Raw genomic sequence first — 12,440 nt, 5'->3', positions numbered from 1 at the left:
ATTCTCCCATTCCAAAACATGGTTGTGTTGGCCCAGCTAATTTCCTCCTTGCAGCAGAGATGACACATCTGAGAGCAGATAAAGGGAGGAGGGCCCTCTTAGGCCCCCCTGGCTGCCTGGTGATAAGGAGTGACCTTAAATTCATATAGGATGTCACTGTTTACCAGTTCCATTGCCTGTATCCCCTTATCTTCTCTGCATCTGCAACCACGAAAGGGGGGTTGGGATTGTTCCACAGCAGAGGAAATGGAGGTTCTCAGAAGGACCTTGGGTTGGCCACGCAAGGCCACTTAGCTTGGAGAGGACATGACCTCATGGGGAAGGGAGCAACCCTGGGAGGAAGCCGATGGGGAGCCTTCGGACACACAGGCAGGGACAGGTGCCAGAGGGGGCATCTCCTCCAGTGTGCTGCCTCCACATCATTAATTGCATAATGTGGGTACCATTTATGATTGACAGTTCCAAAAACCAAACTCACTCAAGACAGATGAGCAAGGAAGAGCAAAGCCATTCAGAAGTGAGGAGATATGACATACAAGGAACACAGGATATGTTTCATGCCGTGATGAAGTTTCAAAATAGACTTGGCATAGATTGAAACCCAAGGGGCTCTATTAGGAGTGGCAAATGTGGCATGCTCAGGCCAACACGCATGTCAATGGTTCCTATAAAATTCCCATTGCCTGACAGAAGTTCACAGGAGAGGAAAGTTCTTTCCGGCACCAGGTTCTATGGAGAATTGGTTGCATGGTTTCTCATGCTATGGGCATCAGGGACTTCAGGGTCAAGGTGTTTAGTTGTGCCTTCGTGCAAACCTCAGAACTGTTTCCTCCAAGGGCCTGGGGTATTTGGCAGGCACTGTCTCTTGCTGCCTTTGCTGCTGTGTGACAGGTGAGTAATATGTTATGTCCTATTTCTTGGGAGCTGCGTGGAGTGTATGCCCCTCCTGCAAAAAATGTAGGAGTGAAGCACCTCTAGTTGGAGTCACCTGCACTTACTAGGTCCTGTTGGGGTGAGCTCAAGGGTAACCCCAAGGTGCAGAGTGAGTTAGGCTGCTGGGTCAATTCTTGAGAATTGCCTGTCTAATTAGTGGTCTGCCAAACTTAATGGTAGAGTTACGAAGGCTGTACTCTTTATAATGACTGGCTGGGCTGTTTGTTGAGACTCCTTATTTGTGTAGGATAATCAAGCCATCAACACGCAGGAAGAGTTGTTGCTCTACCAAGGTGGCATTCAGGACATCTAATCTTGTGTTATGTATTTAGTATTAAAAAAAAGGGGGTCATTCACTGCCCTGTTTCATACTGTTCAGCTTGAGACTGATAGGTACAAAAGTCTTCTCACTTCCCATGATTCTAGCGGTGGTTGTTTAACACTGACTTTGCCAGAATGTTCAAAGCCTAGATCTCTCTCAGGGAGTGTCAGGCATATTTTAATTCTGCAAACTCAGTGTTTGTGCAATTTTGATCTGTTGGATTGGGTATTCCCTCTCCATTTCACTGCAGTCCCAGCCACTGCCTTTTGTCTTAGACTGCCACCATCCCACTCCCATACATGGGGCACATGGGCTTACACAGTTGTCTTTCAGCCCCAGTTCAAGGTCATATGGCCACTTTATTATGCCTTGAAGCTCTTTCTTCTCATTTGTGAGCTACTTGGATGTGCTTTCTGCTACTTGAGTCATTGTTTCCTCCTCTTTTGCTTAAATTAGTTTGGGTTAGGCTTCTGTCACTTGTGATCAGTTCAGACTAATTAAAATTGGTTCCAGGACTGGAGTTTTACATTTGGTCTATCATTTCACTGGGTCTCCTTCTAATACCCTCAACTCTCTTACCCCCTATTTTGTTAAAGCCAGTTGACATAATTCCAATCAGGGATCAGTCTACAGCTAGGGTTGGGCCACCAACAGGTGCTGCTGGAAAAAAACAGAGCCACACCTGCTGGGCAAAGCAAAGCAAATAACAGTACTGCCTGCAGAATCTTTCCAGGGACTTAACATATTTAAAGCAGAAGTTCTGCTTCTTCTCAAATCTAATCTACCTTTGATCTTCCACATTTGAGTAAGTGGTACCACCATTTGGTCCAGAGCAAACACCTGAGTCATCATCAACTCCTCTTTTCGTTTCACATTCCACATCTGATCATCAGATTTGCCATCAGCAAATCCTGTTGGCTCTCCCTGCAGAACACATCCTGAATGTGATGACTTTGAGCCTCCTTCACTGCTCCTCACATCTTTGCTGTGTTTGGCTGCAACAGCCTCCCAAGTGGGTCCCTTTTGCCACATCTGCCCCTTTTAGCCTGTCCTCTGCACAGCAGCAGCGTGATCCTTTCAAAATATGAATCCAGCCACGCCACTTCCCTGGTTCTTAGTAACAAAGTCATGCTAAAGATCAAAGGTGATTTCCAACATCCTATGTGATCTGTCTCCCTGGGTCGCACCTCCTCTCCACCCTCTCCTTCCCTTTACCCTGGCTGTCCTCTTTAACTGAAATGCTCTCCGTCCCCCAGATATTCGCAAGGCTCTTTGCTGCTGCCTTCTGATCTCTACTCAGATGTCACTTCTTTGGGAAGACTTCCTGATCAAAAGACCTCCTTGAGCACCTTGTTTCCACAGCCTCCCGCACTCTCTGCTCTCTCATCCTGCCTGTTTCTTCACAGTCCTTCTCTTTCCCCGATGTTTTTGGTTTTGATGTTTATGTGTTTACTTATCTGTTTTCCCTCAACCCCTGAACGTAAGTTCTATGTTCACTTCTGCATGTCCAGTGAGTCCAAAATAGTGCCTAGCATAATAGGTTATCAATAAATATTTGCAGAAGGAATAAGCAAGGGATTGAAGAAGCCAAGCTAAATGGTGGAAATCCGGAGGACACCCCTCTCCACCATCATTTGTCAATAGGCAACTTGGTCTCTTGCTTCATAGACAAAATAGAAGCCACCTGGAGGCAACTTTCTTCCCCATCGACAAGCTCACCAGCCTTCATGCCTATCCTTCGGAGCTTCCCTGCAGACAGTGGCAGGTGAGGCCTCTGCCTCTCCTAGGCTGACCCTCTACCTGTGCTTCCCATGCCTCAAGTGCAGGGACGTTGCCTCGTCCTTTCCGTCCCCTATCTCTCTACTTCATCCTTTCCACCCACATTTCAGTATGCTCACGTCTTTCCCATCAGCCATCTTCCTCTGGAACCACCTTCCTGGGCCTCTCCTTCAGTCAAGCTGCACAGCAGCATTTTGTACACTTACTCTGGCTACATCCTTACTATCCTGCACTAGCAGTTGTTGGTGAGGCTCTTCAGGCTGCAGATGGAGACACAGGAAGGGCTGGACTGGCTCCCCTTCTCACTGTGGCTGGGAGGGGTAGGGGGTATCCCAGCTTCCAGGATCTCTGGAAGCAAAGACAACCTCAAAGGCTGAGCCACATCCTCTGGCGCCATCTGCTGCCCAGAGGGGGACACAGCCCTCTTGCTGCACCGGGAACATGTGTGTCCTGGATTCTCCGTGAGCTTTTCTGAATTTAAACAAACAACATAAAATCATGGAAGTGCCTTTAATTAATGTTGAATAAGTGAATAAAATAAGATTATAATATTCTACAGTATCATTTATTTTTCATTCTTAACATTATAAAGAAGGCTTGTTGGCCGGGCGCGGTGGCTCGCCTGTAATCCCAGCACTTAGGGAGGCCGAGGTGGGTGGATCACAAGGTCAGGACATCGAGACCATCCTGGCTAACACGGTGAAACCTTGTCTCTACTAAAAGTACAAAAAATTAGCCAGGCGTGGTGGCTCGTGCCTGTAGTCCCAGCTACTCGGGAGGCTGAGGCAGGAGAATGGCGTGAACCCAGGAGGGGGAGCTTGCAGTGAGCCAAGATCGTGCCAATGCACTCCAGCCTGGCCAACAGTGCATGACTCCATCTCAAAAACAAACAAAAAAAAAACTAAGAGGGCTTAGTGGCCCCCAAGATGAGATATTTACTTTTGTTCAATTGTTCACTCATTCTTTTGTTCATCTATCAGACTTTTAATGATTTCGACTTGTATGCCAGGCTATATGCTAAAAAAAGAGCTTCATTATGCTTAGAGAAATAAGTTTAGTAAATAAATAAGAAATGTGTCCTTAGTTTGTTCCCTAAGGGAAGCTGGACTTACGGGTTGTATTTGTAATAGTTGTGTGTGTGGATTAAGTAATGTGGGTGTGAGGAATGTCATAGGTATGGATATATCTTATGTGTCCTGTTAAATCTGGCTTCCTAATGGGGACAAAATAAGGTCTCATTTAAAAAAATAATAAACATATTTATTGGAAGTATAATTGTGTACAATAATACACGGATCACGAGGCTGGGTGCGGTGGCTCACGCCTGTAATCCCAGCACTTTGGGAGGCGGAGGTGGGTGGATCACCTGAGGTCAGGAGTTCGAGAACGGCCTGACCAACATGGTAAAACCCCATCTCTACTAAATAGAAAAATAATTAGCCAGGCATGGTGGCGCATGCCTGTAATCCCAGCTACTTGGGAGGCTGAGGCAGGAGAATGGCTTGAATCCGAGAGGCAGAGGTTGCAGTGAGCCGAGATTGTGCCATTCCATGTCAAAAATAAATAAATATATAAAAAAATAAAAATACACGGATCACGTGTGTACAGCTTTATAAATTTTGAACCTACCTATGTAACTGGCACCCAGATCAGGAAACAGAAGTATCCCTTTGTTCTTCCAGTCACAAGCTACCATTATCTTGACTTCTAACGCTTTAGTTTAACCTGTGCTCATTTTTGTACTTCATGTAAACATGCCCCATTTGGTTTCTTTGTCTCACTTGGTTTCTTTATTTGGTTTCTTTAGCTTGTGTCTGTGAGATCCATCCGTGTTGTTTCGTGTAGCAAGCATTAGTTCATTCTTACTGCAGGATCGTATTCCATTGTGTGATATGCCATGATTTGTGTATCCTTTCTCCTGGTGATGGACATTGGAATTGTTTCAAGTTTTTGGCTATTAAAAGCAGTGTAGCTAGCCAGGCGCGGTGGCTCATGCCTGTACTACCAGCACTTTGGGAGGCTGAGGCAGGCCGATCACAAGGTCAGGAGTTCAAGACCAGCCTGGGCAATATGGTGAAACCCCGTCTCTACTAAAAATACAAAAATTAGCTGGGTGTGGTGGCGTGTGCCTGTAGTCCCAGCTACTTAGGAGGCTGAGGCAGAATAATTGCTTGAACCCTGGAGACGGAGATTGCAGTGAGCAGAGATCATGCCACTGCACTCCAGGCTGGGTGACAGAGGGAGACTCCGTCTAAAAGAAACAAAACAAAACAAAGAACAGTGCAGCTACCAACATTCTAGTATTAGTCTTCTGGTGACTATACATATATGTGTGTATATATGTGCATTTTTTTCCTTTTCTTTTTTGAGATGGAGTCTTGCTCTGTCGTCCAGGCCGGAGTACAGTGGTGCAATCTTGGCTCACTGCAACCTATGCCTCCTGGGTTCAAACGATTCTCCTGCCACAGCCTCCCGAGTAACTGGGATTGTGGGTGCCCACCACCATGCCCAGCTGATTTTTGTATTTTTAGTAGAGACCTAGGTTTTACCACGATGGCCAGGCAGGTCTTGAACTCCTGACCTCAAGTGATCTGCCTGCCTCGGCCTCTCAAAGTGCTGGGATTACAGGCGTGAGCCACCGCGCCTGGCCTGTGTATGCGTTTCTATTGGCTCTATACCTAGGAGAAGAACGGACGGGTCACAGATTAGGAGTGGTTTAGCTTTGGGAGTTCAAGGTATAATGGCTCCAAGCTCCCACATTCCACACTAGCAGGAAGTGTACATTTATCTCTGGTTCTCCTCCAAGAGTATTGACAGTGAGTCATTATGCATCTTAGTTCTCTTCTCCCTGAGAGAATTCACCTGAGCCTCCTTCTAGTTAATATCACCACAGCTAGTGTCTGGGGGTTCTGCAGCCCTCATTTCTATCAAAGCATCTTTGGAGGTTCTTGGGGCCACCACAGATACCAGGGCAGCCAGCACAAGTCTCCGTGGCCAAGGCTCAGTGGGCAGAGGCCCTGGGCTATTCCAGGGCTGGCTGTCAGGCCCTGTCCATTCCCAGCTGGGTTAAGTTGACTTTCCGTCCTCCACTCCAGTCTTCCTTGCTTTTTGTCTACACTGTTGTTTTTCCAAGTGTGGTCCCCTGATTAACAGCATCAGCATCTCCCTGGAACTCAGTAGAAATGCAGAACATCAGGCTCCTCTTCTGACCTGAATCAGAATCTGCATTTTAACGAGATCTCCAGGTGATTTGTGTGCACATTTGGCTTGATCTGTGCTAACTATAATACCTCACTAATAGTGAGGCTCAGCTGTGCCTCATGCTTTTCAGACAGCAGGGGTTAATAATCTCCTTACATCCCTCTCCTTCATGCCCTTGTCATACATTTCTAGAGCTCACCTCCCAGGGAGAGTTTGCCCATCTTTAACTTATTTTGCAGGCAGGTGTTAGGGCTTCCCCACAGCCTGTGAGTGTTCCAGTGCTGCGGTGGCCTCCCATTTATTTTGCCTGTCTAGAGCCTTGCCCTTCTAAGTGTGTTCAGTGGATTAGCAGCATTGGCCTCACCTGGGAGCTTTTTAGAGCGTCAGAATGGCAGGCTCCATCCTCAGACCTACTGGATCATAAAGCAGGACAGGTGAGCCCCTAAACTGGGGCTTAGCTGCCCTGCATTATGAGTTTTTGGCTTTGCCCAGGGAAGAATTTAAGGGTGAGCTGGTGGTGTTAGCGACTTTTACTGAAGTGGCAGTGCACAGCAGCAGCAGAGGCACAGTTCCTTGAGGGGCAGGGCTACCCCACAGGCAGTGTGCCCAGAGGAACAGCTCAGAGGCAGTTCTGCAGTCATATTTATACCTACTTTTAATTACATGCAAATTAAGGGGTGAATTTTGCAGACATTTTTAGGAAAAAGGTGGTAACTTCTGGATCGTTGGGTGGTTGCCATGGAAAGGGGTGGTAACTTTCAGGTGTTGCCATGGCAATGGTAAACTGACATGGCACACTGACGGACATGTCTTATAGAGGGATGCTTTTGTCTCTTCCTGTTTCAGCTAGTTCTCAATTTGGTGTGGTATCCTAGCCCCACCTCTGGAGTCAAGTCCCACCTCCTACCTCAATCAGAACCTGAGTTTTTCCAACACGAGCTCTAGGTGATTTGATTGCACAGTAAAGTCTGAGATGTGCTGTTTACACCACTGGTTCCTCACCATGGCATTAGGATCATTTGGGGAGATTTAAAAAACCAACAACTCAGCGTTCCTGGCTTAACTTAGAGTTATGGTTCCTGCCCTTGACTGCACATTGGATCACCTGGAAGCTTTAAAAGCCATGGGTGACCAGGCGCGGTGGCTCACGTCTGTAATCCCAGCACTTTGGGAGACTGAGGTGGGCAAACCACCTGAGGTCAGGAGTTCGAGACCAGCCTGGCCAACATGGTGAAACCCTGTCTCTACTAAAAATCCAAACATTAGGCCAGGTGCAGTGGCTCACACCTGTAGTCCCAGCACTCTGGGAGGCTCAGGTGAGTGAATCTCCTGAGGTCTGGAGTTCAAGACCAGCCAGCCTGGCCAACATGGTGAAACCTCATCTCTACTAAAAAAATGCAAAAAATTAGCTGAGTGTGGTGGTGGGAGCCTGTAATCCCAGCTACTCAGGAGGCTGAGGCAGGATAATCGCTTGAACCTACGGAGGTTGCCGTGAGCCGAGGCTGTGCCATTGCACTCCAGCCTGGGCAATAAGAGTGAAACTCCTTCTCAAAAATAAATAAATAAATAAAATAAATAAAAATAAAAATTAACTGGGTGTGGTGTGCATGCCTGTAATCCCAGCTACTTTGGAGGCTGATGCAGGAGAATCACTTGAACCCAGGAGGTGGAGGTTGCAGTGAGCTGAGATCATGCCATTGCACTCCAGCTTGGGCGATAAGAGCAAAAAAAAAAAAAAAAAAAAGCCATGGATGCCCAGGGCCATCCCTAGAACTGGTTTGAATTGGCCTTTCCCCCGTGTTCTTCAATGTAGGCAGCAACTCCTGCCTCTAATTCCATCAGGGCCCACCTGGTGACTTTTCCTACCATAATGGCTTTCATTTCACAAGTCAGGGGGCCAAAGAGATGAGCTTAACTGTTGCCAAGGATATCTGCCTTTGCTCTTCATGCAGGAACTGGGGAACTAACCCTGCAGGGGTTCAGATTTCTTGGGCTACTGCAAGACAGACTTCGGTGAAAGCTCCATTAACTTACTACCTACATGGTCCCCACTGTGATCGGTGTTATTTAATCTCTGAAAGGTTTTTTTCCACCCCTAGTGAACAATCATACAAATACTTTTGCACAAGGAAGATGTTTACAAAACAAAGCATGTGGATCAAGTGTACCCAGGCTTCCTTTTATTCAAGAGGTTCTGGGACAGTGAATGTATCCAGATTAATCAATTTCATGGGGTATGCCATATTTCAGGAAGAACCTTTTGGACAATTTGTCCAAGTGTCTATTTCCTTAAACTTGCCATTTTATGTCCTTGCACAGTTATTATGTTACAATATATTCTCCACCATCAAATTTTCACACTGCCAGGATTCAATAATAAAGCTTAGCAATGCCTGTGAGGTATGAAGATTACCTTCTGAATCATCAAAGAGAGATTTTTTTTTTTGTTTTTTTGAGATGGAGTCTCACTCTATCACCCAAGTTGGAGTGCAGTGGCCTGATCTCAGTTCACTGCAACCTCCGCTTCCTGGGTTCAAGTGATTCTCCTGCCTCAGCCTCAGGAGCAGCTGGGATTACAGGCACGCAGCACTATGCCTGGCTTTTTATTTTTATTTTTTTGGATTTTTAGTGAGGATGGGGTTTCACCATATTGGTCAGGCTGGTCTCGAACTCCTGACCTCAAGTGGTCCCTCCGCCTCTGCCTCCCAAAGTGATGGGATTATAGGCGTGAGTCACCGCGCCCAGCCTGAATCGTCAAAGAGAGATTTGATTAGGAACCACTGCTATATCCTAAGTCCCTTTGGTCTATAATTCTTTCTCCTTTTTACTTCAACATTTTTTTTTTTTTTTTGATAGGCTCTTGCTCTGTTGCCCAGTCTGGAGTGCAGTGGTGTGATCATGGCTCACTGCAGCCTCCATCTTCTGGGCTCAAGCCATCCTCCCTCCTCTGCCTCCTGAGTAGCTGGGACCACAGGCACGCACCACCACACCTAGCTAATTTTTAAAATTATTTGTAGAGTCAAGGTCTCACTATGTTGGCCAGGCTAGTATCTAACTTCTGGGCTCAAGCAGTCCTCCTGACTTGACATCCCAAAGTGTTAGGATTACAGGCACGAGCCACTGCACCTGGCCTTTCTTCAACTTTTTGTACTGAAACATAGCATACAGAGTGCAGGACAGTTCTCCTGGTGGCCTTGGACCAACCCAGCTCTTCCCCCTTTCTGGCTTATAGTTCTCAAAATAACTTGAATGTGCTGGGAATGCAACATCCTGTGATAAGTAGGGATTGGCTACAACTGCCTGTGCTCTGTTCCAGTTCCCATCAGCCAGTCCTGCGCTCAGCCAGTCCTGGCTGGGCTCTGTGGCTCATGCCTGTAATCCCAGCACTTTGGGAGGCGGAGGTGGGTGGATGACCCGAGGTCAGGAGTTCAAGACCAGCCTGGCCAACGTGGTGAAACCCTGCCTCTACTACAATACAAAAAATTACTTTGGGAGCCCGAGACGGACGGATCACGAGGTCAGGAGATCGAGACCATCCTGGCTAACACGGTGAAACCCCGTCTCTACTAAAAATACAAAAACTAGCCGGGCGAGGTGGCGGGCGCCTGTAGTCCCAGCTACTCGGGAGGCTGAGGCAGGAGAATGGCGTAAACCCGGGAGGCGGAGCTTGCAGTGAGATCTGGCCACTGCACTCCGGTCCGGGCGGCAGAGCGAGACTCCGCTTCAAAAAAAACAAAACAAAACAAAACAAAACAAAAAATTAGCCTGGCGTGGTGGTAGACACCTGTAATCCCAGCTACTCGGGAGGCCAGGCAGGGAAATCGCTTGAACCTGGGAGGCAGAGGTTACAGTGAGCCGAAATCATGCCACTGCACTCCAGTCTTGGCGACAGAACGAGACTCTGTCTCAAGAGAAAAAAAAAAAAAAAAAGAAAAAAAGAAAGGAACAGGATGTCCTTCAACACTTTAGTCCAGTGAATCATGTATCTCCGGGGTATAAAGCCCAGGGTAGGCTGCTTCTTGGGGGCCCTCAGTTGCAGTGCAAGTGGGGCATGCACAGTTGAGACACCTTCTGCCCCAGGCTGCTTTCCTCAGCCTTAGGTGACCAGCTCACAATGAACCCTAGGCTTCTGTTATCCCTTGGTGTCTATCTGTAAGTAATAGATCCTCTTCAGGTAACTTGTTGCATATGTGGGTGTTTTGTCTCACTGGACTCAGATAAGTTGGTAACTAAGTGCACAGTGAACTTGTTTCACAGAGATAATTACTCAAAATATAAATGTATGATGAATTAGCAGAGTAAACAGCTTTGTACCATGAGGCAGGTAAAGAAATGAGACATGGCCAGCACTACCAAAGCCCCTGTCATGAAACGTAAGTTCCTCCCACTTTCCAAAAGGACTTGACTTCTAACACTATCATTTTTAATTTGCCTATCATGAGCTTTCCATATTTGGAATCTCACAGAATGCGTTCTTTGAAGCTTGGCTTCTTTCGTGAAGCATTATATTCATGAGATGCATTATGTTGTTGTGTGCGGTAGTAGCTCATGCATTTTTATATATAATACATTTTTCTTATCTGATCCTTTTTTTAATTTTTATTTTTATTTATTTATTTATTTTTTTGAGACGGAGTTTCACTCTTGTTGCCAAGGATTGCAATGGTGTGATCTTGGCTCACTGCAACCTCTGCTTCCTGGTTTCATGCAATTCTCCTGCCTCAGTCTCCCGAGTAGCGGGGATTACAGGCACCTGCCACCAGGCCCGGCTAATTTTTTTTGTATTTTGAGTAGAGACGGGGTTTCCCCATGTTGGCCAGGCTGGTCTCGAGCTCCTGGTCTCAAGTGATCCGCCCACTTCGGCCTCCCAAAGTGCTGGGGTTACAGGTGTGAGCCACCATGACATTTGGGTTGTTTCTAGTTTGTGGCTACTGTGAATAAATATTACAATAAGCATACTTGTCACATGGTGCACATGGGAACACATTTTTTTTTTTTTTGATGTGTAAAAAGGCTTTATTTGCAGGGAAGCAGGAATTTAATCAAAGAGGCCAAATCCCATGTCATCGTCTGACTCTTCAGACTCCTCCTTCTTCTCATCTTTCTTCTCCTCTGCTGCAGCAGGCGCGGAGCCAGCAGCAGACGCTGCAGAGCCTGGGGCGGCGGAGACGGCCACAGCCCCACCGGCAGGTACACTGGCAAGCTTGCCAATACCCTGGGCAATGACATCTTCAATGTTTTTTCCATTCAGCTCACTAATAACCTTGTTGAGCCGGTCGTCGTCCGCCTCGATGCCCACGCTGTCCAAGATCTTCTTGATGTCCTTGGTGCTGGGGGAGGAGTTACCCCCGAGGGCAGCCAGCAGGCAGGAGGCCACGTAGGCATCGGGGCCGCCTCTGCGGCGGCGGCGGAGAGGCCTCATGCATGCGACCTCGGCGGTGTCAGGGAGGAAAAAAAAAAAGGGGAACACATTTTGATTGGTATGTGCCTGGAGGTGGAACTGATGGTTCATAAAGTCACTTCAACTTCAGGTGATAATTTGAACCAGCTTCCCAAAGTGGTGGTACCAATGAACACACCCTCCAGCAGGTATAAAACTGTCTGGACTCTGTTCTAGTCCCGTTCAGAAACAGGATGTCCTTCAATACATTAGTCCAGTGAGTCATGTGGCCCTGGGATATAAAACTTACCTGGGGTATAAGAATTGTGAAGTGGTCATCCAAGGCTCAGGAAAGCTGCCTGGGGCAAATGGAGCAGGTATGAGACTTCCAGTTGTTCCCCATCCTTTCTTGGAATATCCCCATCCTTTCTTGTCTGATTTTAGTATCAAGGTTTTTCTGGCCTCATAACATGAATTTGGCAGTGTTCGCTCTTCTTTCAGCCTTTGAAAGAGTTTGTTTAAAATTGGTGTTCTTCCCGGGAGGCAGATGTTGCAGTGATGTGAGATCATGCCATTGCACTCCAGCCTGGGCGAGAAGAGCAAACTCTGTCTCAAATAAATAAAATAAAATAAAATAAAATTTGCATCCTTAGATGTGTGGATGGCATTCACAGGTGAAGCCATTTAGTCTTCGAAAGTTTTTTAAGTTGCAGATTTAATTTATTTCTTTATTATAGGATTATTCATATTTTCTTTTTCTTTTTCTTTTCCTTTTTTTTTGAGGCAGAGTTTTGCTCTTGTTGCCCAGGCTGGAGTGCAATGGCA

At 46.8% G+C, this 12,440-nt stretch overlaps 2 protein-coding genes across 2 annotated transcripts; one reads left to right on the top strand and one right to left on the bottom strand.

The window, feature by feature from the left end:
• Positions 1-739: 739 nt before the first annotated feature.
• Positions 740-3,595, top strand: LOC117068505. The gene is made up of 3 exons (XM_033185735.1): positions 740-891; positions 2,924-3,020; positions 3,168-3,595. Exons 1-3 carry the CDS (start codon positions 758-760, stop codon positions 3,507-3,509), a joined length of 573 nt encoding a protein of 190 aa, XP_033041626.1. The 5' UTR covers positions 740-757; the 3' UTR covers positions 3,510-3,595.
• A 7,626-nt stretch (positions 3,596-11,221) lies between these two features.
• Positions 11,222-11,706, bottom strand: LOC117068504 (60S acidic ribosomal protein P2-like). The gene has a single exon (XM_033185734.1). The coding sequence runs from the start codon at positions 11,655-11,657 to the stop codon at positions 11,274-11,276; it is 384 nt and encodes a 127-aa protein (XP_033041625.1). The 5' UTR covers positions 11,658-11,706; the 3' UTR covers positions 11,222-11,273.
• Between the last annotated feature and the right edge of the window lie 734 nt (positions 11,707-12,440).

The sequence above is a fragment of the Trachypithecus francoisi genome, unplaced genomic scaffold (genome assembly GCF_009764315.1).
Source record: "Trachypithecus francoisi isolate TF-2019V2 unplaced genomic scaffold, Tfra_2.0 Lachesis_group21, whole genome shotgun sequence".
NCBI classification, from domain to species: Eukaryota; Metazoa; Chordata; class Mammalia; order Primates; family Cercopithecidae; genus Trachypithecus; species Trachypithecus francoisi.
The sequence above is the reverse complement of the archived record's forward strand: the minus strand, read 5'-3'. Positions and strand labels throughout refer to the sequence as shown.

Bases quoted from the DNA above. Each gene is read 5' to 3' on its own strand.
- LOC117068505 (XM_033185735.1), top strand. From the start codon at position 758: ATGCTATGGGCATCAGGGACTTCAGGGTCAAGGTGTTTAGTTGTGCCT. The intron at 892-2,923 runs GTGAGTAATATG...CTTGCTTCATAG, and splicing joins CCTTTGCTGCTGTGTGACAG to ACAAAATAGAAGCCACCTGG. The intron at 3,021-3,167 runs GTGAGGCCTCTG...CTTTCCCATCAG, and splicing joins TTCCCTGCAGACAGTGGCAG to CCATCTTCCTCTGGAACCAC.
- LOC117068504 (XM_033185734.1), bottom strand. From the start codon at position 11,657: ATGAGGCCTCTCCGCCGCCGCCGCAGAGGCGGCCCCGATGCCTACGTG.